The 27509-nt window shown below is 42.4% G+C and overlaps 1 protein-coding gene and 1 pseudogene across 1 annotated transcript in view; one reads left to right on the top strand and one right to left on the bottom strand.

Moving 5' to 3' along the window:
* Positions 1-3528, bottom strand: part of LOC116741683 — a 48302-nt pseudogene extending 44774 nt beyond the window's left edge.
* SLC25A33 (solute carrier family 25 member 33) overlaps positions 3345-27509 on the top strand; it is a 30880-nt gene continuing 6715 nt past the window's right edge. The window contains exons 1-4 of the mRNA XM_032652419.1: positions 3345-3645; positions 12563-12742; positions 24318-24395; positions 26774-26874. Coding sequence (XP_032508310.1) covers positions 3590-3645; positions 12563-12742; positions 24318-24395; positions 26774-26874 — 415 coding nt within the window. The 5' untranslated portion in view covers positions 3345-3589. The remainder of the gene's footprint in view (positions 3646-12562; positions 12743-24317; positions 24396-26773; positions 26875-27509) is intronic.

Here is a 27509-nt window from a genome sequence, read left to right on the forward strand (position 1 = left end):
TCTGGGAGCAGTCCATGTCTGAAACTAAGCAATGCCTAAGTGGATCTCCGGGTGTAACTATCTGTCTGTGCCCTTCCACATTTCTAAACTTGATGCGATGTACACATATGCATTTATGTAGTCTGCCTTACTTTTTTCTTTTTAATGAATATTATTGAGATATAATTTACATACAATAAAATGCACCCATTTTAAGAGTAAGTTTTAATGAGTTTTGACAAGTGTGTATACCCTGACCAGAATACAGAACACTTTCATCACCCCAAGAAGTTCCTCCGGCCTCTTTGTAGTTAATCCCCTTCCCAGCCCCAGGCTCAGCCCGAGCCCCAGGCACCTACTGATATGTTCTCTGTCACTGTAGATTAGTTTTGCCTTTTCTAGAATTTCATATATAGAATCATGTACTCCTTTATGTCCAGCTTCTTTGTTGTTATTGTTGGGGTTTTCTGATACTATTGTAAATAAATTTTTTTTAAACTTCATATTCACACTGTTTGCAGCTAGCAAAAGAAGTATTTCTTTTTTTGTATATTGACCTTGTCTCCTTTGAGCTTGCTAAATTTACTAATTAGTTCTAGCAGTTGTTATATAGATTCCTTAGGATTTCCTAGTAAACTATTACATCACCTATGACTAAAGACAGTTATAATTCTTCCTTTCCAATCTTTATGCTTTTTATTTCTTTTTCTTGCCTCATTGCACTGACTACGACCTCTAGTACCATGTTGAATAAATGGCAAGAGCAGACATCTTTCCTTGTTGTCAATCTTAGGGGGGCAGGCATGCAGTCTTATGCCATTAATTATGATGTCAGCTGTAGGTTTATTGTGACACCCTTCAGCAGGTAGAGGAGTTCCTTGCTCCAGTTTGCTAAGAACTCTTTTCAGGAATGGGTATCCTGGGTTGTCAAATGCTTTTTCTGCACATAGTCGATACTCAATAAAAATGTCTTGAATGAATGAATGAATGAATCAGATAGCTTCCTTGACATGGGAATCAAACAATGTATGCTTTTCAACATTTTGTCAGAAATGTCCAGACTTCCCTCTGAAAATGTCCCAGTCTTCTCTCCCACCAACACATACATCAGGGAACGAATGCTGGTCCAGCTCATTGCCACACGGCACAGCAACATGGCCTGGTAACCACAGCCACAGTCCCTTGGCTGAGCCATGAGGGAGAGGAGAAAAAAGCACTCCATTTCCCCAGGAAGCAGGGAGTGGCTTCACAGAGAAGGTGACTTCTGAGCTGGTCTCAGAAAAGGTCCAGAGGAGTCTGGCCAATGGAGGAAGGGGACATCCTAAGCAACAGCATGTTCCAAGGCAGGGAGGCATGAAAGATTGTTGCATCAGCCACTAACTAGATGTGTGACCTTGGGCAAATCTATCCTGCTTATCCATAAAAAGGGAAGGAAAACAACAGGGCTGCCAAAGAGTGTGAGTATCCAATGAGATAAATACATGAAAGACCTTGCAAAAACTCTTAACATGAAGGCAGCATTACTGTTAACAAGGGGATGGGGAAGCCTGTTTTTGTGTCCAGCACAGCCTAGACTGACAGTCCTTAGGGAAAGAAGGAGGGGGCAGGGTGCTGCTGTGGTGTGAGAAGCCTGGGTCCCAGTCTCAGACACCTCTATGGGAGCACAGCCAAGATGGAGGGCTGTGCTTCAAGGATGGAATCTCCTTGGGTTTAGAATCCCACCTGGATGGGAACAGCTCCCTCCTGGTTAATAGGGTTGCATTACTCTCTCCTGTTTCTACTCATGCCTCATAAATCGTCTTCAGCTAAAACCAGCACTGACTTTCTGAGCAACTGAATCAAGGGATTTGGGAGATCCAGGAAGCATGAAGAAAAACCTTTCTTTTTTCCCTGCCTCCCTCATTTCCTTCCTTCCTTCTTTTTCCCCAAATATGGAGCACTAGTATGGCTTTCCCCCTTCCCAGGGGCAGTAATGGCTTTAATATACAGCATTCACTGTATTTGTATTTTGGATGACTGCTCCTAAGAGCTGTTTTTAAAGAGTCCTCCCAGCAATCAAATACCTAGCTCCTGTGTTTGCACACAATTTCCCTTCTGCTCAAGCTCTTGTTGTGTTTACACACAGGACATCTAGCAGCTTGGTCTGGTCAAGGTACTGCTTTTAGAAGCTCCGGGAGACTGAAAACAAAGTGTTGGTATATTCTGTACCTGGTTCCTCTGGAGAGCGGTGAGAGTGGAGGCCGACAGACTCAAGGGCTGGCCTGTGAGAGCAGGTAGAAGAGTTTTGTTACAAGAGACATGAGGACTTGAAACCAGCAGCAGCAGTGGAAGGAGCACAGAGAGGGGGATACTTTGGGAGAATTCCAGGAAACAGAAGTGCCAGGTGGACTGGGGGGGTGGGGTGGTGGGGGAGAGATAGAGGAGTCCAAAGTAACAGGAAAGTTTCTGGCGTTGGTGACTGTGCAGATGGTGGTGTCACCATCTTCCAGGACAGGAAATACAAGAAGCAGACAGGTTTGGGGGAGGGGAAGAATTAAGTCATGAGGTCTGTTCAGGACATTTATTCATTCGTTTCTTGGGCATTGCTAGTGGCAGATACCTTGTCAGGAAAAACCGTGAACAAAAGAAACAAAGTCCCTGCAATCCTGAAGCTTACACTCCAGGGGCGGAAGGACAGTTTACACAAATAAAACAACAAAGTAACTGCAGAAGCTTATGTGAGGAAATTAAGCAGAGTCGTGTGGTTGAGTGTGCTGCAAGGGGGGCCAAGGAAGGCCTGTGTGTCCAGACTTGGAGTTAAGAAGTTGCCAGGCTGAGTTTGACGGTGACCCAAGGACATACAAGCAGAGAAGCAGCTCGGATAGAGAAGCTCAGAAATCTGGGCTGGAGATGATCATAAAAGAGGCCAAAAACCGTACCGCAGCATATAATGCTATTTCTAGAAAAATCAAAGATACACAAAATGATACCACGGGTACACTGGGGGTTAAGGCTATTCGGATCTTGTTTTTCCCCTAAACTGGGCGATGAATACAGAGCTGTGAGATGTCATATGTAATTTATATACTTTTTTACACAGCGTATCACAAAGTAAACTTGACTAAAAAAAGGAAAAAAGGCCAGGCGCAGGGTCTCACAACGCTCAACGAAGACCCCGTTTCTGTACCTCCCTCATCAGGGACCAGGCAGCCTCGGCCGGTTCTCGCTTCACGCGCATTGGCTCAGGCAGTCTCCCCGCCCATGTCCGCCCGCCAGCCAATGGGCGTGCGGGATCCGGGTCCACACCCCCGCCGCGCACCGCCCCGGGCCCGCGCCGCCTAGTGACGTCACGGCCCGGCCCCCGCACGTGACAGCGGCGCGCCGGGCTCCCGCTGGCCGTTGGGCTCCCGCTGACTGCCGGGCTCGCGCCGCAGAGGTAGGTGAGGCGCCTGTGGCCACGCGGCAGAGGGCGCGGGCCGAGGGAGCCAGTCGTGGGGGCGCGCGCGCATGGAGGCGGTGCCGGCGGCCGCCTGAGGACAACCGGGAGAGCGGAGAGGCCACCTCGTGCATCCGTCAAGCCGCCTCGAGCCCGCGGCACCCGGCGGCTGCGGGCCGCGGAGCCGGCGCGGCCATGGCGACGGGCAGTCAGCAGAAGGAGAACACGTTGCTACACCTCTTCGCCGGCGGGTGAGTGTCCCGGCCCGACTCCGCGCCCCCGCCCCGCGCCCTCGGTGCGCTGGGGCCGGTTACCGGCCCTCCCGAGGCTGAAGCTCCGCCTGCCGAAAGAGGAAGTCCCTGCGTGGGGGTGGTGGGGAGCCCCGGGGGGAGCAGGGCCTGTCCCACCTCCTGGCCGCATCCCCAGAGGGTGATTTTACGCCGCGTGCGCCGCGCCCACGCCCACCCCCATCCCCATCCCCAACCCCATCCCCATCCCCACGGCACCACCAGCTTTTTCTCCTTTTAAACAGTTAGTGGCTGGTCTGACGAGTGTCACTCGGGGGCGGTCCTGCCTGGCCACGCTGCACTTAACGACCCTCTGCCTAGATTCTCCTCCTGGGCCTTTTTCCGAAGGCTCTGGGCGGTCTTGGGGATGCTTAGTTTGGCCCGGGAGTCCCTCAGGATAGCGCAGGGGCGAGTTCAGATGGTCGAGAGGGCTGCCGGTATTGGGCATCAGCAGGGGCCTGGAAAGTGCTAGTGAACCGTGATGCAGCGGTCAACAACCTGTGGGAGAGCTGATGGGGGACCTCGGGACTAAGTGGAGTCGGGAAGGTGTGCTGAAATGCTTCTCACCTGCTGGTTGAAGCGTCCAACGTCAGAAACAACATTAAATCTAAGACGTGCCCTGTTTTGAAAGTATCATTAGCTTAATCGTCATGGCACCTTGAATTTTTTCAGTGGAGGCAACGTATTTTTAGGGAGGTGGGGTGGTAGGGGGTTAGGAAGGGAGCTGGTGTTTTTGTTTCTTTCAGAAAATAAAAGTAAAAATGTTTTGTATTAGTAATTTGTTTTCTTTTAATACAACCTTTGGGTCCTTTTGGAGTCTTGTAGATGTTTGGAGTCTTATTTGAGGACCTCACAGGCCTGGCACAGCCATTTTTAAGTGTAGGACATTCTGCATAAAGTAGAATTTATCCTGGATTATTATCTTGATTTGTGTATTTTAGTTGCAGCTTAGTGTTTTAGTTACTACCCAGATATGTTCCTTATTACAAACAAGTAATGGTTGAGAATTTATTTGCAAAAATGACCATGATGAAAGTGTTCCTGAGCGCTCTGTACTTTTTATCGTAGTGGATTACCCAGTTACGTTGTTTCTCCGGTCAGAAAATTGGTGGTTCTTCATACACAGGAACGATTTCTCATTCAGCTCTTCCCTATCAATCCCCCTCCTTTTGCTTCATCTCCCCCTTGATATTTACTTTGAGAGTAACACAAGGTTTGGGGAGGGATTCCTAAATTAAGACAGTACATTAATTTGTCATTGTGGGGAATTTTAAACAAGTTGACCATGTTATTTAAGTCATTTCTCAAGCTAAGAAGGATAGCTAATCATTTTCTTTTTTTGATTTACAGTTTTTAAGTGAGGTGGTCTTTTAAAAAACTCTTGTATTCCGAACTAGGAGAGTTACTTGCTCTGGAGCAGCCTCTGTGAGGCTTGCTTGGTAATTGATTCCCCTGTCGACATGAATCTCCCTACACGCCCTTCACAGTGCCCTCTGGGTGCTGATTCTCCTCCCGGAGCCCCAGCCTCTTACCTTGTGATGGAGGAAAACTGCAGGAGCCAGCACAGCTCTGGACTGATTAAAACTTGGAGTTTATTAGAGGGGTGCCTGGGGCTATTGTATTTAATAGGGTTCCTTTCCTTCATTAGCAGTTCGGGATTCCTTGCAGATAGGCAAGAAAGAAAATAAATCTTCGAAAAGGATGCTTTCAGAGTAACTAATTGGATTTCGACTCATTCCCACTAGCCTAAAATATACTACTTCCATTTCTTTTAGGGAAGATCATTAAAGGAGCTAAGTATCAAATGGGTGTGTCATGCAGTGAAAATCAGTGGCGCAGTGGTCCCCCCCGTGTGGTAGAGGGCTGTGTTGCTTTGCTCCAAGTAACTAGTTTCCACTGTTAAGCTGGCCTCTTTCCAAAGAACTGAGTACTTTCTTTGAAAAGGAGTCAGAGCCCCTGCTTTTTAAGGGGGGGCTCTGTGACATTTCTCCTGATTATTGAATAGCCGTTGGAAACTAACATCAAACAAGTTTAATGCTATAGCTAACTAATGATACTGAGTAAATATTTTTATCAGGTATAACAGGCTTATGAATAGTTGAAAATTAATTTTAGATCCTGGAAAGTAAAAACACCCAAAATAACTCACTGTCTTTTAAATTTCTTAAAAAATTTTTAAGCAGTTTTGTGTCTTCTTTGCAAGGCAAAAATACTCATAAGTTAACCTGTAATAGTTATCTTTTTAATATAGTGGTGCCCTTTAAGAAAGAAGAGAACTGGAGGAGAAACACCCACAAACCAACACCTAGAAATAAGCACTTAAGAATCAGGTCTGTGTGTGTATATGTACGCCAAATGTAATTTCATAGTTAATTTTAAAATAGGCTCCCGGGCTTCCCTGGTGGCGCAGTGGTTGAGAGTCCGCCTGCCGATGCAGGGGACGTGGGTTCGTGCCCCGGTCCGGGAAGATCCCACATGCCGCGGAGCGGCTGGGCCCGTGAGCCATGGCCGCTGAGCCTGCGCGTCCGGAGCCTGTGCTCCGCAACAGGAGAGGCCGCGACAGTGAGAGGCCCGCGTACCACAAAAAATAAAAAATAAAATAGGCTCCCATCCTTTATACATTGCTTCCTCCTTAGAAATATGTTGGGTTTTGATGGCAGCATGGTAGTGAACTCTCTGAATGTACTCGTAATCAGTCGTTACTGTTCTGTGGTTGCAGTGAAGAAGGTAAACACAGTTTCCAAGCCCAGTGACAGGAATTCAGGGAGGCTCTTATAGTGATTTATGACAGGGCTACCTAATTTATTCTGATTACATAATTTCTTTCTGATCTTTCTTTGCTAATTTTTTGCCTTTATAAACTGGACATCCTTATGTGTACCTGTGTAGTTGTCTGATTATTTCCTTAGGTTAAACCATTAGAAGTACAATTTTTGAGTCAAAACACATTTTTAAGGCTTTTGCTAGCTACCAGCATCTTCATAAGCCATCTCTTAGGGTGGTTTGCTTCTATGTGAGGGAACCTCATTCATTTGATGTCGATTTTTAGTATTTTTAGGGATTCTGCTGTTTTCTCCTTTCTCTCCTCCTATCCCAAAATCTGGGTAGTATTGTTGTCAAAACAAAAAACCTAAACAAATTTTTTTGTAAACCTATCATTCCTTTTCTACTGTTTAAACCAGACCATTAAGAGAAACACTGAAATCCTCCGAAAGTGGCCCTTCTGTGTCTAGGCCTTATGTCTGTTGAGAAAAATCTCTTCTTAAACTTTCCCTATCAAATGACTTGGGAATTCTGGTTGTGCGTGTAGTGTTAGTGGCGTCCTTCGCCTGCTGAACAAGCACCCAACGTGGCAGGGTGGCGATTCAGGAGAGTACTCGGCACCTGAAATAGCTGTGCTAAGCTGCCCTTAGATTAGAGGTTGATGGCCTCGATAATATGCATTAAGTCTTATTTTTATGGCATGGTTTTGTCATTAAATGTACTTACATAGCCTTTAAAATGTATTTTAATGGGGATACGGTATGTCTTTAAGGTTTTTAAAATATGTAACCTAAGATAATGTTCATAATTCAGTATTTCCCCCCATTACGGACAGCTGTCACCTGGTGTACTCCTATACTGTCCTTGTCCCTGCCGATTTAATCTGTATCAGCTAATGGTTAGCTTTGAAGTGTTAGACACGTTAATATATCTGCTAAGGAACGATGTAGAGAAGATGCAAGATTTATTTGCAATGATGAAAGAAGTTTTGATATAGTGTGCCCATTTATCTTATATAAGGCTTATATAAATGTATTAAGGCTATAAATTAACTTTGATTTCATCCAGTATATTTCATATATGTGACATTTTCAAAAAATTTTATTGTGTTTGGATGAAAGATTCCTGCTAGAATTTAAGCTTCATGAGGGTAGCACCCGTGTCTGTTTTCTTCACTGGTCCATCCTAAGTACACTGCCCACCCCATACGTTAGAGATACTTCACTGATACTTGTTTAATGAGTAACTAATTGATGTGGCCTGTTAAATTGTCCCAAATAAAGAAAAGCAGTACTTTATTTGTGAATTATGAACATGGTTCTGTAGTAAGATTTGCTGAAACTGAATTGGCATAAGGTAATATTATTTTGGATTTGTGTGTTTGTGAAAGATAATGATTCTCTTCAGATTCAGCAGGTACTGTAGAGGTTTTTTTAAATAATTTTTTTTATTTTATTTAGTTAGTTTCGACTGTGTTGGCTCTTCGTTACTGCACGAGGGCTTTCTCTAGTTGCGGAGAGTGGGGGCTACGCTTCGTTGCAGTGTGCGGGCTTCTTATTGCGGTGGCTTCTCTTGTTGCGGAGCACGGGCTCTAGGCGCGCAGGCTCGGTGGTTATGGCATGCAGGCTCAGTAGTTGTGGCCCATGGGCTTAGTTGCTCCATGGCATGTGAGATCTTCCCGGACCAGGGCTCGAACCCATGTCCCCTGCATTGGCAGGCGGATTCTTAACCACTGCGCCACCAGGGAAGCCTACAGAGTTTTTTTATTCGGGTGCTGTTTCAGATTTTTTTTTCTAAATGAGGTAGAATATAGAAAATGGCATCTAAAGGATAGTTACCTGCATCAAAAAATATGTGTTTTGCTTTTACTGAGTGAATACAGAATTTGCATAATCAGAATCTTCTAAGCCCTATGCTAGGTATTCAAATAAAACATTCCAGACAATTGTGTATAAAGAGGCACTCTTTTTTTTCAAGTAGTGACAATAGAGGTAGCAGATGAAAGGAGGAAATTACCAAAAGCTCCAAAGATTGTCTGGCCATATTATTAGTTAGTAGAATCCATATTGTAGTTAATGTATAAGCTGTGAGTCTGGAAACCAGTTTACTATCAGTTGGGTAGCAATTATAATAAAGAGCATCTTGGTCTTGGCTTTAGTGTCTAAAATGAGTGAGTATATAGAAAACAGCTTCTTGTTGAAAACATCTAGGTTTTAAAATCCTCCTTGTTGCTTGAAACTCAGAGTTAAAAGGTAAAAATTTGTGTACATAATTTAAAAATTTTGTCTCTGATCACATAAAGATTGTAGATTAATGTAGTGTACATACTGTAGTAGTAAATAGTCCAGTTTTGCTCTGCTGTAAAGTGGAGGGGAGGAGCCTAATCCACAGGTGGAAGAAACAAGCAAGCCCTATGTGGGTAAAGGTAAACAGTTAAATACATCTTTATGTAATAAACACAAGACTTCAGTTCTGGGCAGGAAGAATGAGAGATGGTAGAGAATGAGGGGAAGGGGAAGGAACAAGTAGTAAAAGATGAAAAAGGTGCAGAAAAATACAGGTAATGGGTTTTTTTTTAAGAAAATTAGGCAAATAGGTTTCAGAGAACAACTACCTCTTGTGGCTGCTTTGAGACATGTGTAATTTAACTGCTGAACAAGCAGCAGCGTGGCAGGATGGTGATTCAGGAGAGTACTTAGCATATTTTAGTGGTCCAGGATATGGGTATCCAATCAGAATTAGTCAGTTTCCTGACTGTGTGATGCCAGGACCGCGTCACCATGAAACTCAATGTCGAATGTGACTTTTCCTGCCTTCTGAGCATTGGCTACCAGGACCCTCAGCTGAACCTACTCTAAGACTTAGAAGGAGGTGGCAGAATTTGCCTGACTGCCATTGACCGCTGCACCCCAGGCTGTATATGCAGAGCAGAAAGCTTATGGTTGTCAGCATTGTGGCATTTGGACTGTTGAGAGAGGCTTTTTCCCGTCACTCTCCCCTTCCCTGTCACCAGCCCCTACTGGTCTGTAGATTGAGGGAGGTTGTGAGGCTGAGAGATGGGCACCTTGCTCTGTGTCCAGAGGCTTCCTGGAGGTGGGAGGCTGCTGCATTACCGGCCCATGCCAGCAGCATGAGAAGGGGCAGTGTGGTGTGCTTGGGAAGGACGTAGGGCTGACTTCCTACCCAGTGCCAGTCTTGTTGCTTCATGGTGGGTGTGGAAGGACACTAGTGGACTCCATTGGCTTGGTGTCAAGGAGCATGGGGACCAGAGGAAGGAAGGACACCTAGTGCTGCCTGCAAGGTTCCCAGGCCAAGTTAGGCCAAAAGGAGGTTGAGGGCTGGAATGCTGGTGGGCCGAATACAGGGGTTCTCAGTGTCGGGGCTCTTGGGGAGATTGAGTGCCACCCCAGGGAGGCCTGCACACCATTTACACTGACTCATAACGTTCTCTGAGGCCACCAATATACGTAACACATGGCCAGGTGGACCCACAGCTAGACCTGGACCATTTACATAAGACTGCTTCTCTCCCAGTCCTCGTGCCCAGAGAGCCCTAAAAGGAAGGGAAGAAAAAAAAGACGGAAGAGCAGACCAAGTCCCCTCAGTGTGTTCACGAGACTGAATTTGAACAGCTGCAAGGGTTAGGAGAGGCAGGATTCGGTGGAGCACAGCTGAAAAGCAGTGCCAGGGAGGACTGGCCAACAGAGCGGAGGTCTACACCGTCTCTGAATGGCGATTCCTGAAAAGCTCCGTTAATGCCTTCTGCAGAGTCATGGTGGATGGGGCTTCATCCTAGCTAGTTGACCGGGTGAGGGGCCGGGCTAATATTGAAGGTCTTTGCATTGAAGAATTGAGAATTGACAGGACGGTTTTTTCCTACAAAGAATATAATTTGTTGTACTCTGAAGTGCTTTGGACTCAACTTGACTAAATATCTCCAGAAAATTTGGAAAGCCAATCTAGAGAAGGCAGTGTTCTGATTCATATGATGTTATCTCCTCAGACTGATGAATGTCCAGTACATGTGGTTCGTGAAGAAAGAAAAAGCAGTTGAACTGAAAGAGTAACGTTTAAAATTCTGCTGTGAAATGTCTTAAATTTCAGGAAGAATCTTCTTTGGACAATTTAGTTTAATGTCAGAACTTGTCTTGTAATTAAGAGTATTTTCGTGAATTTGTATCCAACACAGCTTAATGATTTAAAATATCCTTTGGGGGGACTTCCCTGGCAGTCTAGTGGTTTAGACTCCGCACTCCCACTGCAGGGGGCATGGGTTTGATCCCTGGTCAGGGAACTAAGATTCCACATGCCAACCTGCATGCCAAGCTGTGCAGCCAGGAAAAAAAACAAAAGTCCTTTGGGTATTTTTCATCTAAGATTTTTTTTCCTGGTAGATGAGGAAGGGCTTAGCTACTGAGTTTACAGCTGGCAGTGCTTTCCCAGTTTTTAGTTGTTCCCTGCGATGCTGCGAGGCTGCCTCATCCCTCTTGTGGGAGAGGCACCTGGAGAGCCTCAGCTTGCCCTGAAGGAGGCCAGGACCTTTTCAGCACCCCACCCCTGCCCTGGGCACGGTGTGTAATGTGTAGAATGGTGGCTGTGGAGTGAGTGTGGCCCACCATCCCCAGGAGGTGCCCGGCTCGCTATCGCTGGGCGTTCGCTTTGTTAGCAGGCACCGTCCAGCAGGCCATCCTCTGATCGGTGGCATTGGTGTGGATGGCAGTTGGCCGAGGTAAGGAGCACTGCTGACCTGGGGACAAACCAAAGGTGGTTGACCCGTGTCATATTGGAACTTTCTGACTTTCTGATGAAAGAATTTACCCAAAGCTCTGTTTATTTTTTTATTTTTATTTTTTTTCAGCGACATGAAGTCAGGTTATTGACTTCAGATATTTCTTTATCTTACTCAGGAGCTTGTAAGTTTTCCATTGTTTAAAATGTTATGCTGTTTTTCAAGCACATGGCTCTTTTTTAAAAATATTTATTTATTTATTTGGTTGCACTTGGGTGTTAGTTGTGGCAGGTGGGCTCTTTAGTTGCGGCACGTGGGCTTCTTAGTTGTGGCACGCAAACTCTTAGTTGTGGCATGCATGTGGGATCTAGTTCCCTGGCCAGGGATCGAACCCAGGCCCCCTGCATCGGGAGTGCGGAATCTTAACCACTAGAGAAGTCCCGAACCTGTGCATTTTAATGCCAGGGATACAAAGATGAATACAACGCAGGTCCTGATCTTCAGTGCTTTCCAAAGAGTAGAACCTGTGTCACTGGTGGTATGGGGGTGACTTTAGATGGTACAGGACATTGTTACCTAGAACCAGACCATCAGACGTGCAGTTTCGTGGATATTATTATTTAAGAAAAGATGAAAGTAGGTATTCTAGGATAAATAGGTGAAAATATTTAAATTTTAAGTTCAGGTAATATTTCAATATGAACAAATTGTAAAGGGTAGTTTGGGGAACGCTGACCCACAGAGACAGTGCATCTCATGACATCTCAGAGGATGAATTGATTAGTTCTGACTGAGGGAAACACAAGGACTTAATGATTAAAAAGTAAGCTTTAGTTTGATTTTCAATGGAGTCCAGATTAATCAGATTTTAATGAAAATCTGGATTGTAATAAATACTGATTTTCAAAATAGTAGCATTACCTGAATAACTATTTTGTTTCACTGTGAAAAGATGCATTCTCTAGAATATTCATTGCAACATGAGAGTGAAATTGGAAATGACATGAACGTCTAACAGTAGGAAATAGGTTAAAATATTTTACACTGATAGAGAGGAATAGTATGCAACCATTACAAATGGTGGCGTAGGTGTCTATTGACGTGGAAAGACAGTCACGATATCTAGATAAGAAGAAAAAAATGTGAGATTGAAAAACCACTAATGAAAAGCCCTAAAGGATGTACTAACGTGTTAACAGTGGTTATCTTTTTAAGCTGCTGGGATTTCAACTAATTTTTTTTTAAACTCTTGGTGTGCTCTAATTATGAGATGAACATAGGTACCTTTTTTTTTTTTTTTTTTTAACAGAGAAAAGTTCAGTTTCCCATTTCATCTGTGTACAGAACAGTATAGCTTTTCTGATGCTGTTGTGATTTCTTCTCTTACAGGTGTGGAGGCACGGTTGGTGCTATTTTCACTTGTCCACTAGAAGTCATTAAGACGAGGTTGCAGTCTTCAAGATTAGCTCTTCGGACAGTCTATTATCCTCAGGTTCATCTGGGGACCATCAGCGGAGCTGGGATGGTGAGACCGACGTCAGTGACGCCTGGACTCTTACAGGTTCTGAAGTAAGTTCAGTGGCGGTTCCAACTCCTACCCCCAGTCCCCCGCCCCCACTGTCAATGCAGTTTATCAGGCCCATCAGATGGAATGTTCTGCTTGTACAGGCTTTGTCCAAATTTAAGAATTAGGTTTCTGTACCAATACCTCTGAACTTTGACCTTGCTGTCTTGGCCTGAGGGCTCCCTGTGTGCACGTGATCAACGTCCAAGGACAGTTAAAGTAAACCTAACAAAGCAAACCCGACATCCATGTTTAAACTGTTGCATCAGAGTGTTGCGCTTGCCCCGCATCTTCTGAGGGCTAGCGAGAAGCTCTGAGGTGGCAGTGAAATTAAAGTTTTTAAATTACACAAGAGGAGGGTTGTGAATATTTTAAGAGGAAGTAATATGGAAATAAAATGGTACAATTTTTTACTTTTTATTTGGAAATAATTTTACATTTATAGAAAAGTTGAAGTATATATTTAGTAAAATGGTCTTTAAAATTTTTGTTTCATACCTAGGCTATCTGCCTAATTTATTATTTTTACTGCATTAAAATATCTCATTTGTTTACAAAGTAGCTAAATATTCTTAGGTCAAATTTGGCTTATCAGTCTCTATGTGTAAGGCAAAATCAGTAATTCAGAAGCGTGCTTGGCAATGTCTGCGTTTTAGCTTGGGGCCTTGTGCTTTAAAAGAGATGTTCAGTGAACGATAGTTGACTTTGACTACGCTGACATTCAGAACTCTAGCACTGACCATTGAGAGAGCATGGGCGCAAGAGAGACACAGCTGTGTATGAGTGTGCGTGTTTAATTGGGAAGTGTTAGAAAAAGACGCAGTACAATGGAAGTGCTCTGTCGTAACAACCACAACGCTTCGCACTTTGGGCAGAATTCTGTCACATTTTAGATAAGGCAGAATGGATTGGAAAGCACTTAATTTATTTTTAGGTACGTTTTGTTTGTAAAGCCGACTTCTGAGTCACTCAGGCACCCATGCCAAACACACGTACGAGGGTGCATCCAAGCTCGGGCAAGACTGGGCAGCAGGGCCAGCTGCCGAGGGCAAGGTCCCAAGTGGGAGAATCAGAAACCCAACTCGGGAAAGAGACGGCTGCTACCCAAGACTCGAGGAAAATCTTTTTTTTTTTTTTTTTTTAATTGAACGCTGAGAAAGGTTGGGGAGGCACAAAAGGCAGAAAGTTAGGGACAGGCGCAGGGAAGGCGGAAGCACAGAGACGGGAGGCACGCTTTGCTCTCAGTAAGGAGAGAGACAAGCCCGTTTCCTCCAAAAACATGGCTCTGAAGACACCCCATCTCAGTTCGCCTTTTTATAAGTGTAGTCACTAGCAGTGTCTCAAATGATGCCTTTCTTCTGAGGAACTTAAAATGCTAGTGAAACAGGTAATTTGCCAACTCTGCTAACATCCAAGGTGAACTTCCTCTTACATGCTTGCCAACAACGCATGACTGGTGGATTCATCTACTTACTGTAACTGGGAAACTCTTGCCCGGAAGTTGAGGGTGTCACCGGGGCCAAGCCCGTAAGATAAATGGGACTGCTTCTCTAGTTCAAGTATTTCAGGATGCGTGTTCTGCGCCCCCAGTACCTCTGTCTCTCTATCTCCAATAAATCTCTCTCCATGTATGTTTTTCCCCAATTAGGACAATTGTTTACTAAAATGTAAACCAAAGGGGAAGAAGAGCCTCTCCATCTTTTAAAACACATGAACAGTGCCCACACCGCACGCAAGACAACCCATTTTCCTAAGTGGTCTGGTGAGAGACCTTGCCCCCTGCGCCATCCTCAGGAGCAGCGGAGAAACTTCTGCCCAGATGCCTCCAAGGCCCATGCCCCACCCCCCAGTAAAAGCCAAAGCTACTTCCGGGGCCTGCCGGTCTCAGCACCCCTGTCACCCACCCCTCCCATTACTTCCCTGACTGCACCTCCTCGTATTTCCCCTCCCGAACCCTTTCGGCTACATCAGCCTCCTCCTGTCCCTTTAAAAGACTGGGAACTCTGGAACATTCCACATCAGGGCCTTTCTATTGGACATTATCTGCATGGCTGGCCCTCAGTTGTCACCTTTGCGGGAAGGCCTTGCAGTGACCATGCTGTTGAAAACTGAGCCCTTCCATCACGCCCTGTGCCTCCTTCCTGCTTTATTTCTATCCACAGCACTCACCTCTATCCAACACACAGTGTAGTTTACTTATTTATATTGTTTCTTTTCTTTCCCTGCCCCCACCAGAACGGAAGTACCTCAGAGGCAGGGACTTCGGTTTGTTTTGACCACCGAGGTACCCCCAAGCACTGAGAATGCCGCCTGTCACACAGCAAGAATTCAGGACAAATAGAACATGGCACACCAGTAAGATACTGAATATAAAGAGCTTAACACACAGTCCTCCCCCCACTGTGTAAATAATAAATATTAGCTGCTATCATAATACATACATACATAAGAATTATAACTGAGTTTCTTGGTAGCCAAGGCAAAAAGGGGGCTCTCATACTACATAATTCTCATCTGGAGAAAGCACATATGTTATTTCCTGGTAATCAGTTCTGAAAGCAGTCTGTTACCCAGTACTTACATCAGACAGTGTACCAGCATAAGAAGCATATCTTTTAGGATGCTTTAATGGAAGGTGACTACTTTTCACTTTACCACCACCCTCCTGGCTCATCTGGATCATTGGACTGCTTTCTGATTCTTCCACTTATCACCCCTAGGCTAGTGCAGAGCCAGCTCTTTATCCAGGAAATAGTAAACCGAGGACAGAGATCCAGGCCTTTTCTCTATGCCACAAAGCCCATCAAGGTTGTCTGTTCACAGTGTTAGAAGCCATTGGGTTTATCAGATGATTATTCATTTACAACTAAGCTGCTTATTATCAGTCTTACTCTTCCAAGAAGTACTGCATTTATGGTTTTTTTTTTTTTACTTCTTTTTATTTATTTATTTAATTTATTTTTATTTTTGGCTGCGTTGGGTCTTGGTTGCCGCATGCAGGCTTTCTCCCGTTGCGGCGAGCGGGGGCTACTCTTCGTTGTGGTGTGCGGGCTTCCCTTGTTGCGGAGCACGGGCTCTAGGCACATGGGCTTCAGTAGTTGTGGCACGCGGGCTCAGTAGTTGTAGCTCACGGGCTTAGTTGCTCCGCAGCATGTGGGATCTTCCCGGACCAGGGCTCAAATCCGTGTCCCCTGCATTGGCAGGCGGATTCTTAACCACTACGCCACCAGGGAAGCCCAAGAAGTACTGCATTTAAAGACTTAGCAGACAACAGAATTTGTGTACAGGAAGTTGATTTTTCAAAGTACAAATCAGTGTTTGCTTGTGTCTCGCGTTAGGTTAACCTATTAGAGAAAAAATATTCTCCAATGGAGCATCAATTACCGTTATATTTTGAATATAGTTACGAAAAAAGGCAAGATGTTAAAACAATTAGGCTCTCAGTATTAAATTTACCACGGGGTAATTAATACTCCTTTTATTCAGGCATCTGCCTTAAAATGTCTTAGGACTTAGTCTTCTTTTTTTTTTTCCTAATCAGAACTCCTGTTCTTTAAACTACTTCAGGTTACTTTATTTTTGTTTTTTGAAGTACCTCTTTGAAAAGTAATATGTTAGTGAGGTCGTTTCTCTTTTAAACACTGATGGGTTCAGATGAGAGCTTTGTCCTGGATTGGTCAGTGGTATGCATAGTATGATCTAAAATAGTGAAGAGAATGAAACGCTCCAAACAGGACTCTAATTTCTTTCTGCATTTCTTTCCTAAATGAAAGTTTCTATGACTGTGGGAAAATTAGTCTGAGTCCTAACAAGCTGAGGAGTACCATTTATAGTAGGAACTTGATTGTTCCAGAAAAGTTTTGTAAACATCCAGCTAGGTTAGCAGTTTGAATTACGTAACAGATTTGACTTTTTTCCCACTGTTAATATGCGTAACTATGGAGACAGCCTTTCTGCAGTTCTTAAAAGGCCTGAGTCACTTGAGGACATGCGTTCCCTACTGCATTATAGATGAGCGGCTCCCAGCTCCCTGGAGCCAGAGATTCCCTTAATTGTGTGTAGGTGACCCCTGGGCGGCTGCATGGTGAACATTCGTGGGGACCAAAGATGGAGTCTGAACTTTAAAAAATGTTGAATGTATTGACCGTTTGAAATCTTTTACATGCTATACTATAAGGTGTAGGTCACTTCAGGGTGTTATTTGAGAGAATTTTTGGTTGAGAGAGCCTGGCTTTTTAAAAGCCCAATCCTGTTTTGAGAAAGAGTAACAGTAAAGTATTTAAAGTTGAAAACACGAAACTCTGATGCCTGTATTAAGGACCAAATGGCTTGGTTTTGGCCAGTGTGAAAATGCACTGAAACTCCGTGTCCTTCATTTGGAGTGTTAGGTTTACAGAAACCCACGAATTATCTTTACCCCAACCCTTGTTTCGTGGCTTTGTGGGCTACAAACATGAGTTCAGTATTTTTATAACCTATGACCTATAGCTTTTTTTTAAGAACTTTTTTTTAAAATTATTTCTAACTTACAGAAAAGTTACAGGAACAGTGCAAATAACTTGCTTATATACTCTACCTCAGGTCACTTGTCTTTAACATTTTGCCACATTTGCTTATTTGTTTTTGCTCTATATACATACAGTTTTTTTTTTCTGAACCATTTGAAAATAGGTTACATTGCATTATGTCCCTTTACCCTTAATTCTTTAGCATTTATTTCCTACAAAAAGGATATTCTCTTAAAACCACAGTACAGTTTTCAAATTCAGGAAATTTAATATTGATGTACTGCTTTTTAACTAATCTACAGTCTATATTCCAGTTTTATCATTTATCTATTGTTAAGCGATTGATTTAGCACAAGGGTTAAATTTTGTTTTAAAACTCTGTTCCTACAAATATGTCTTCTGTTTTCAAGAACTTTTTCAGTGAGGCTTTCTGGGGTTTTTTTGTTTGTTTAACTGCTTTATTAAGATGTAATCTACATGCCATACAATGTGCCCACTTAGAGCACACAGTTCTCCTGTTGTAGTATGTTCAGAGTTTTGTGCACCCATCACAACAATTCTAGAACGTTTTCATCCCCACTGTAAGAATCCCCTAACCTGTTTGCAGTCACTCCCCATCCCTAGGACCCCAGCCCTAGACAACCAACTGCTAATCTTCCTTCTGTCTATATAGATTTGTCTCATGGATATTTCATCTAAATGAAATCATACAGCATATGGCCTTTTGTGTCCAGCTCCTTTCACTTAACCTACTTTTTTTATTTTTTTAAGATTTATTTATTATTTTATTTTATTTTTTTTGGCTGTGTCGGGTCTTAATTGTGGCACGCCGGATGTTTGTTGTAGTGTGCGGGCTTCTCTCTAGTTGTGGCTTGCGGGTTTTCTCTTGTCTAGTTGTGGCGCGCAGGTTCCAGAGCATGTGGGCTCTGTAATTTGTGTCATGCAGGCTCTCTAGTTGAGGCGCGCCAGCTCAGTAGTTGTGGCGCATGGGCTTAGTTGCCCCAGGACCTGAACAGATATTTGGACACTCACATTCATAGTAGCCAAAAGGCAGAAGCAGCCCAAGGGTGAACAACATGTGGGGCATCCATATAATGGACTTATAATTTAGCCTTAAAAAGAAGGAAATTCTGACACATGCTATAACATAGATGAACCTTAATGGCACTGTGCTGAGTGAAAGAAGCCAGTCAGAAAAGGACAAATACTGTAGGATTCTACTCGTATGAGATCCCTAGAGCAGTCAGATTCACAGAGACAGAAAATAGAAGGGTGGTTGCCAGGGCTGGGGTGGGGGGATGGAGAGTTAGTATTTACTGGGTATGGAATCTGTTTGAATTTTATTTTATTTATTTTTTTAATACAGCAGGTTCTTATTAGTTATCCATTTTATACATATTAGTGTATACATCTCAATCCCAATCTCCCAATTCATCACACCCCCGCCACTTTCCTCCCTTGGTGTCTATACGTTTGTTCTCTACATCTGTGTCTCAATTTCTGCCCTGCAAACCAGTTCATCTGTACCATTTTTCTAAGTTCCACATATATGCGTTAATATACGATATTGGTTTTTCTCTTTCTGACTTACTTCACTCTGTATGACAGTCTCTAGATCCATCCATGTCTCTACAGATGACCCAATTTCATTCCTTTTTATGGCTGAGTAATATTCCATTGTGTGTATGTGCCACATCTTCTTTATCCATTCATCTGTCGATGAACATTTAGGTTGCTTCCATGTCCTGGCTATTGTAAATAGTGCTACAGTGAACATTGGGGTGCATGTGTCTTTTTCGATTATGGTTTTCTCTGGGTATATGCCCAGTAGTGGGATTGCTGGGTCATATGGTAATTTTATTTTTCGTTTTTTAAGGAACCTCCATACTGTTCTCTATAGTGGCTGTATCAACTTACATTCCCACCAACAGTGAAACAGGGCTCCCTTTTCTCCACCCCTCTCCAGCATTTGTTTGTAGATTTTCTGATGATGCCCATTCTAACTGGTATGAGGTGATACCTCATTGTAGTTTTGATTTGCATTTCTCTAATAATTAGTGATGTTGAGCAGCTTTTCGTGTGCTTCTTGGCCATCTGTATGTCTTCTTTGGAGAAATGTCTATTTAGGTCTTCTGCCCATTTTTTGATTGGGTTGTTTGTTTTTTTAATATTGAGCTGCATGAGCTGTTTATATATTTTGGAGATTAATCCTTTGTCTGTAATTTGCAAATATTTTCTCCCATTCTGAGGATTGTCCTTTCATCTTGTTTGTAGTTTCCTTTGCTATGCAAAAACTTATGTTTCATTAGGACCCATTTGTTTATTTTTGTTTTTATTTCCATTACTCTGGGAGGTGGATCAAAAAACATCTTGCTGTGATTTATGTCAAAGAGTGTTCTTCCTGTTTTCCTCTAAGAGTTTTATAGTGTCCAGTCTTACATTTAGGTCTCTAATCCATTTTGAGTTTATTTTTGTGTATGGTGTTAGGGAGTGTTCTAGTTTCATTCTTTTACATGTGGCTGTCCAGTTTTCCCAGCACCACTTATTGAAGAGACTGTCTTTTCTCCATTGTATATCCTTGCCTTCTTTGATAGATTAGTTGACCACAGGTGCATGGGTTTATCTCTGGGCTTTCTATCCTGTTCCATTGATCTATATTTCTGTTTTTGTGCCAGTACCATATTGTCTTGATTACTGTAGCTTTGTAGTATAGTCTGAGGTCAGGGAGTCTGATTACTCCAGGTCCGTTTTTTTCCCTCAAGACCGCTTTGGCTATTCGGGGTCTTTCGTGTCTCCATACAAATTTTAAGATTTTTTGTTCTAGTTCTGTAAAAAATGCCATTGGTAATTTGACAGGGATTGCATTGAATCTGTAGACTGCTTTGGGTAGTATAGTCATTTTCACAATATTGAGTCTTCCAATCCAAGAACATGGTATATCTCTCCATCTGTTGGTATCATCTTTAATTTCTTTCATCAGTGTCTTATAGTTTTCTGCATACAGGTCTTTTGTCTCCCTAGGTAGACTTATTCCTAGGTATTTTATTCTTTTTGTTGCAGTGGTAAATGGGAGTGTTTCCTTAATTTCTCCTTCAGATTTTTCATCATTAGTGTATAGGAATGCAAGAGATCTCTGTGCATTAATTTTGTATCCTGCAACTTTGCCAAGTTCATTGATTAGCTCTAGTAGTTTTTGGGTGGCATCTTTAGGATTCTCTATGTATAGTGTCATGTCATCTGCAAACAGTGACAGTTTTACTTCTTCTTTTCTAATTTGTATTCCTTTTTCTTCTCTGATTGCCGTGGCTAGGACTTCCAAAACTATGTTGGATAATAGTGGTGAGAGTGGACATCCTTGTCTTTTCCTGATCTAAAGAGGAAATGCTTTCAGCTTTTCACCATTGAGAATGATGTTTGCTGTGGGCTTGTCAAATATGGCCTTTATTATGTTGAGGTAGGTTCCCTCTATGCCAACTTTCTGGAGAGCTTTTATCATAAATGGGTGTTGAATTTTGTCAAAAGCTTTTTCTGCATCTCTTGAGATGATCATATGGTTTTTCTTCTTCAGTTTGTTAATATGATGTCTCACATTGATTGCTTTGCATATATTGAAGAATCCTTGCATCCCTGGGATAAATCCCACTTGATCATGGTGTATGATCCTTTTAATGGATCAGTTGGATTCTGTTTGCTAGTATTTTGTTGAGGATTTTTGCATCTATATTCATCAGTGATTTTGGTCTGTAATTTTCTTTTTTTGTAGTATCTTTGTCTGGTTTTGGTATCAGGGTGACGGTGGCCTCATAGAATGAGTTTGGGAGTGTTCCTTCCTCTGCAATTTTTTGGAAGAGTTTGAGAAGGATGGGTGTTAGCTCTTCTCTAAATGTTTGATAGAATTTACCTGTGAAGCCATCTGGTCCTGGACTTTTGTTTGTTGGAAGATTTTTAATCACAGTTTCAATTTCATTACTTGTGATTGGTCTGTTCATACTTTTCTATTTCTTCCTGGTTCAGTCTTGGAAGGTTATACCTTTCTAAGAATTTGTCCATTTCTTCCAGGTTGTCCATTTTATTGGCATAGAGTTGCTTGTAGTAGTCTCTTAGGATGCTTTGTATTTCTGTGGTGTATGTTGTAACTTCTCCTTTTTCATTTCTAATTTTATTGATTTGAGTCCTCGCCCTCTTTTTCTTGATGAGTCTGGCTAATGGTTTATCAATTTTGTTTATCTTCTCAGAACCAGCTTTTAGTTTTATTGATCTTTGCTATTGTTTTCTTTGTTTTTATTTCATTTATTTCTTTTCTGATCTTAATGATTTCTTTCCATTTATTAACTTTGGGTTTTGTTTGTTCTTTTTCTAGTTCCTTTAGGTGTAAGGTTAGATTGTTTATTTGAGATGTTTGTTGTTTCTTGAGGTAGGATTGCATTGCTATAAACTTCCCTCTTAGAACTGCTTTTGCTGCATCCCATAGGTTTTGGATTGTTGTGTTTTCATTGTCATTTGTCTCTAGGTATTTTTTGATTTCCTCTTTGAATTCTTCAGTGATCTCTTGGTTATTTAGTAACGTATTGTTTAGCCTCCAGGTGTTTGTGTTTTTTACGTTTTTTTCCCTGTAATTGATTTCTAATCTCATAGCATTGTGGTCAGAAAAGATGCTTGATGTGATTTCAATTTTCTTAAATTTACTGAGGCTTGATTTGTGACCCAAGATGTGATCTATCCTGGAGAATGTTGCGTGCGCACTTGAGAAGAAAGTGTAATCTACTGTTTTGGGATGGAATGTCCTATAAATATTAATTAAATCTATCTGGTCTGTTGTGTCATTGAAAGCTTGTGTTTCCTTATTTATTTTCTGTTTGGGTGATCTGTCCACTGGTGTAAGTGAGGTGTTAAAGTCCCCCACTATTATTGTGCTACTGTTGATTTCCTCTTTTATAGCTTTTAACAGTTGCCTTATGTATTGAGGTGCTCCTGTGTTGGGTGCATATATATTTATAATTGTTATATCTTCTTCTCGGATTGACCCCTTGATTATTATGTAGGGTTCCTTGTCTCTCGTAACGTTCTTTATTTTAAAGACTATTTTATCTGATATGGGTATTGCTACTCCAGCTTGCTTTTGATTTCCATTTGCGTGGAATATCTTTTTCCATCCCCTCACTTTCAGTCTGTATGTGTCCCTAGGTCTGAAGTGGGTCTCTTGTAGACAGCATATATATGGGTCTTGTTTTTGTATCCGTTCAGCAAGCCTGTGTCTTTTGGTTGGAGCATTTAATCCATTCACGTTTAAGGTAATTATCGATATGTATGTTCCTATTGTCATTTTCTTAATTGTTTTGGGTTTGTTTTTGTAGGTCCTTTTCTTCTCTTGTGTTTCCCACTTACAGAAGTTCCTTTAGTATTTGTTGTAGAGCTGGTTTGGTGGTGCTGAATTCTTTTAGCTTTTGCTTGTCCGTAAAGCTTTTGATTTCTCCATCAAATCTGAATGAGATCCTTGCCGGGTAGAGTAATCTTGGTTGTAGGTAGGTTCTTCCCTTTCATCACTGTAAATATGTCATGCCACTCCCATCTGGCTTGTAGAGTTTCTGCTGAGAAATCAGCTGTTAACCTTACGGGAGTTCCCTTGTATGTTATTTGGCGTTTTTCCCTTGCTGCTTTCAATAATTTTTCTTTAATTTTTGCCAGTTTGATTACTATGTGTCTCAGCATGTTTCTCTTTGGGTTTCTCCTGTATAGGACTCTGTGCACTTCCTGGACTTGGGTGGCTATTTCCTTGCCCATGTTAGGGAAGTTTTCCTCTATAATCTCTTCAAATATTTTCTCCAGTCCTTTCTCTCTCTCTTCTCCTTCTGGGACCCCTATAATGTGAATGCTGTTGCGTTTAATGTCCCAGAGGTCTCTCAGGTTGTCTTCATTTCTTTTCATTCTTTTTTCTGTATTCTGTTCTGCAGCAGTGAGTTCCACCATTCTGTCCTCCAGGTCACTTATCCGTTCTTCTGCCTCAGTTATTCTGCTATTGATTCCTTCTGGTGTATTTTTCATTTCAGTTATTGTATTGTTCATCTCTGTTTGTTCTTTAATTCTTTTAGGTCTTTGTTAAACATTTCTTGCATCTTCTCGATCTTTGCCTCCATTCTTTTTCCAAGGTCCTGGGTCATCTTCACTATCATTATTCTGAATTCTTTTTCTGGAAGGTTGCCTATCTCCACTTCGTTTAGTTGTTTTTCTGGGGTTTTATCTTGTTCCTTCATCTGGTACATAGCATAGCCTCTGCCTTTTCATCTTGTCTGTCTTTCTCTGAATGTGGTTTTTGTTCCACAGGCTGCAGGATTGTAGTTCTTGCTTCTGCTGTCTGCCCTCTGGTGGATGAGGCTATCTCTGGAATCTGTTTGAGAAGATGAAAAAGTTCTGGAGATGGATGCTGGTGATGGTTGTACAGCAGTGTGAATGTACTTATTGCCACTGAACTATACACTTAAAAATGGAAAATGGTAAAAAATTTATGTACCACAGTAAAAAAGTTTTTAAAGAAAAAGCAGGCACAGTATTCTCTTTGAACCTGAGATACTAAGCATTAGCTTTAAAGAGCAGTCATCGTCCCATGAAAGTTACTGGATTCTTCTGTTCCTCATTTCCCTGTTTAGGGCTCTCCTGTAATAGGCAAAGATCTAGAAGATAGGTTAGAAATAAGGAATAAATCCAAAAGAAATACCATCCAAAGAAATTTCTCAACCTGTTTCTCAGTGAATCTTGTCATAACAAGGACATCATTTCCTGTATCAGACCCTTTGCTGCTCTCTGCCTTCCTAGGATGTCGGTGGGTAGTGCAAACCCTGAACACCTTGCTCCTTGCCTGAACAAGGGATATTTTGAAACATGTTTTTTCACTGTAGTAATGAAAGCAGTATTCATCAGTCTTCTGATTTTGTATTGTAATATAATCAGATAAGACCCTGGGGTTTTGTAAACATTCTGTTCTTTACTCAGGGAGCTAATGAGAAGGCTGAGCCCTTATCATTTTGCACAGGCCTTGCCTAAGGTTTTTAAAGATACCTCTTTTCTCGTTATTCAGGTCGATCTTGGAGAAGGAAGGACCAAAGTCACTTTTTAGAGGCTTGGGTCCAAATTTGGTTGGAGTTGCACCATCAAGGTAAGCAAACCTTTCAGCTAGCTCACTGCATACAGTATCTAATACACTGAGTCCTTTCTTACTGGAGGGGCAATACGGCTAGATGTCTAGTTTCTTTTTCTGTGGGGGATTTGCCAAAGTGCGTCTGACATATGGAAGTAGTGATGACTGTTGGCATGTTTTTCAGTGTGTGCGTGAGAAAGAGATTCTTCGTTATTTTATACTTAAGTTGAGAACTATTCTGCTCCCATCACGTGGTGTCTCCTCTGAGTGTTTGCTACTCTAAGTATGGCGTGTGGTCAGCAGCATTGGCATCACCTGGGAGCTTGTTAAAACTACACGATCTCAGGGCTTCCCTGGTGGCGCAGCGGTTGAGAGTCCGCCTGCCGATGCAGGGGACACGGGTTCGTGCCCCGGTCCGGGAAGATCCCACATGCTGCGGAGCGGCTGGGCCCGTAAGCCATGGCCGCTGAGCCTGCGTGTCCGGAGTCTGTGCTCCGCAACGCCAGAGGCCACAACAGTGAGAGGCCCACTTACCGGAAAAAAAAAAAAACAAAAAAAAACTACACGATCTCAGACCACACCCCAGACCTACATCAGAATTTGCATTCTGCCAAAACCCACAGGTGATTCATATGCACTTGGAAGCACTGATCTAAAGCAATTTTAAAGGCTTCCAAGCTTACTTTATTTAAAAAATTCTTATTTGTGTTACAAGGTTTAATTCTCTTTAAAGCTTATTTGAATATATCAAGCTGCATTGTCCCAATGCAGTAGCCCCTGGTCATGTGGGGCTACTTAAATCAATTAAAATTAAAAATTCAGTTCCTTGGTCTCACCAGCCACATTTCAAGTTACTTAGCGTTCATATGTAGCTAGTGGCTCCTGCATTGGAGAACATAGGTATAGAACATTTCCATCTCTGCAGAAAGTTCTTTTCGACAGTGCTGATACAGAGGATAGGTGTGTGTGGATATGAAAGTGAATGTCTCTGCGTGTGTGTGTGTGTGCGCGCATAGCAGCAGATCTCTGAAAAGTAGGTAAGAAACTGCTTCTAGAAATTGCCTCCTGGGAGGGGGAGCGCAGTGACAAGGGTCACTTATGTGAATCCACATAGTACTTGAATAGACTTTAAGCAAAATTCATCTTTATAACAAAAATGAGAATTTTGTTTTATACAAAGTTAAGACTAAAAGCTTCTAGAATACTTGCATGTCAGTGCTCCAGTTTATACGCAGATCTCCTGAGGATGTTGTAAAAATGCAGAGGTCCAAGAGGGAGGGGATATAGGTATACATATAGCTGATTTACTTCATTGTACAGCAGAAACTAACACAACATTGTAAAGCAATTATACGCCAATAAAAAAATGCAGATTCTTATTAAATCCTTTTGTTCCTTTGGAATTCTGTAGCTTATGTGTATAATCTATTGAAAATATAGAAAATACTAGTCTGTGAGGTTATATGGGGTATGCATTGTTAAGAGAAGGCAAACATACTGCATATATGTAGTAAATTTTTAAAATGGAGTCAGATCTACTTGTGGACAGTGCTAATTTGGTAACATCTGTCAATCTGATATAGAGTCCTGGCCACCACACCCATTTAGAACAGTTGGGACCTAGAAAAAACGAAAGACTGTTTTATAACACGTTCATGATATGTAGTCAGGATCCTAAGTTGAAAAATACATTCTGTAATTGATCCATGGGCCAACTGAAAAAAAGCATTTTCCCTGACATTGCTGGTGAAGAAGCAGGGAAAATCACAGCCAGGCTCTGCTCTCCAGCCCCAACAGGAGAGGAGACAGAAGCGGGGAAGCAGACAGAGGCAGAGAAGAGAAGACCGGAGAGCCAAGGTGGGGCGCCCGCCACCCCCAGCGGTCCCTTTCTGGGGCTGGGAGCACGTCAGTGGAGGGTGCATTTGATGAAAACACGTGTGCCACCGTACATGTTCCTATGTGATCCTGAGTCATCAGGAAAAAAGTTCACAGTACATCTGACATACTCATTTCGGTGTAAGGCAGGACAAGTGTGGTATGTTTTAGAAATGTATTATAAATTTTAACAGTTGTGGTATGTGTTGGTGCTTAAAAGGATTGGCATTCATCCAGGATGAAGACTGTAAACGGACTTTGTATGTATATTACCAAAACCTCATTTTCCTCAGTTGTTTTGGGCACTCCCGTCATCATTGAGTACTTTCTGGAGGGCCAATCAGGAGCTTCCTGAAGATGCCTGCAACAGGTTTTGGTTTTTAGCACAGATAAGGTCAAGCTTTCGGTTACATGTTAACTTCTTTCCCATATTGCTAAATTTTTCAGGGGCTGTGGAAGGACATACATATTATATAGCGTCGAACCAATGTCTTGATAGCATTCTCTCTTTGTTCTAACAGGGCTGTGTACTTTGCATGCTACTCCAAAGCCAAAGAGCAGTTCAATGGCATTTTCGTGCCTAATAGCAATACTGTGCACATTTTCTCAGCTGGCTCTGCAGGTATGTTACCGTAGTGAGTGGAGATGAGTTGTTCACTTTGCTAAAGCATGTGTTGTACCAAACAGCTTTCTCCAGGAGTTAGAAATTAGGTCTCTGCTTCTTTTGCATCTAAAATCATTTTCCTAAAGCTTTATGTTAGAAGTGATAAAACATGAGTGTTTGAGAGCGGTTTGTAACTTGCTTCCGTTTTCTTTTACCCTAAAGCTTTTTATTCTCCCTCAAAATTGACGTTCTCATGCATGCTCCTGGTTAATGTGATGTATCTTTTAAAGGAATATTAATGTGTTTTCATGCCTTTTTATTACATTATTTTCTAAAGTTCGAGCTGCTTTTTCTGTGGCTCCCGACGGTGTCTAGCCTACCCTGAGTATGGTTGGCACTTCTGTCCTTAACAGTTGGATTCTATGATGAGGGCTCCGGGCTTGTAGCGGGATTCTTGCAGTAGGATCAGTGATAGATTAGGTAGCTTCTGTTCTTTTTTGAGGGAATCATTCCACCTACCATGGAAAATTCACAAAAGGATTTTTTCCCCAGGAAATACTTGGCAAAAACATGGACATGTAGATTGCTGAGAGAAGGCTATGTCTTTTTCGATGTAAATTTTATGTCTATTTAAATAGAAGGGTGTTTTAGAG

Source organism: Phocoena sinus, chromosome 1 (genome assembly GCF_008692025.1).
Source record: "Phocoena sinus isolate mPhoSin1 chromosome 1, mPhoSin1.pri, whole genome shotgun sequence".
NCBI lineage: Eukaryota > Metazoa > Chordata > Mammalia > Artiodactyla > Phocoenidae > Phocoena > Phocoena sinus.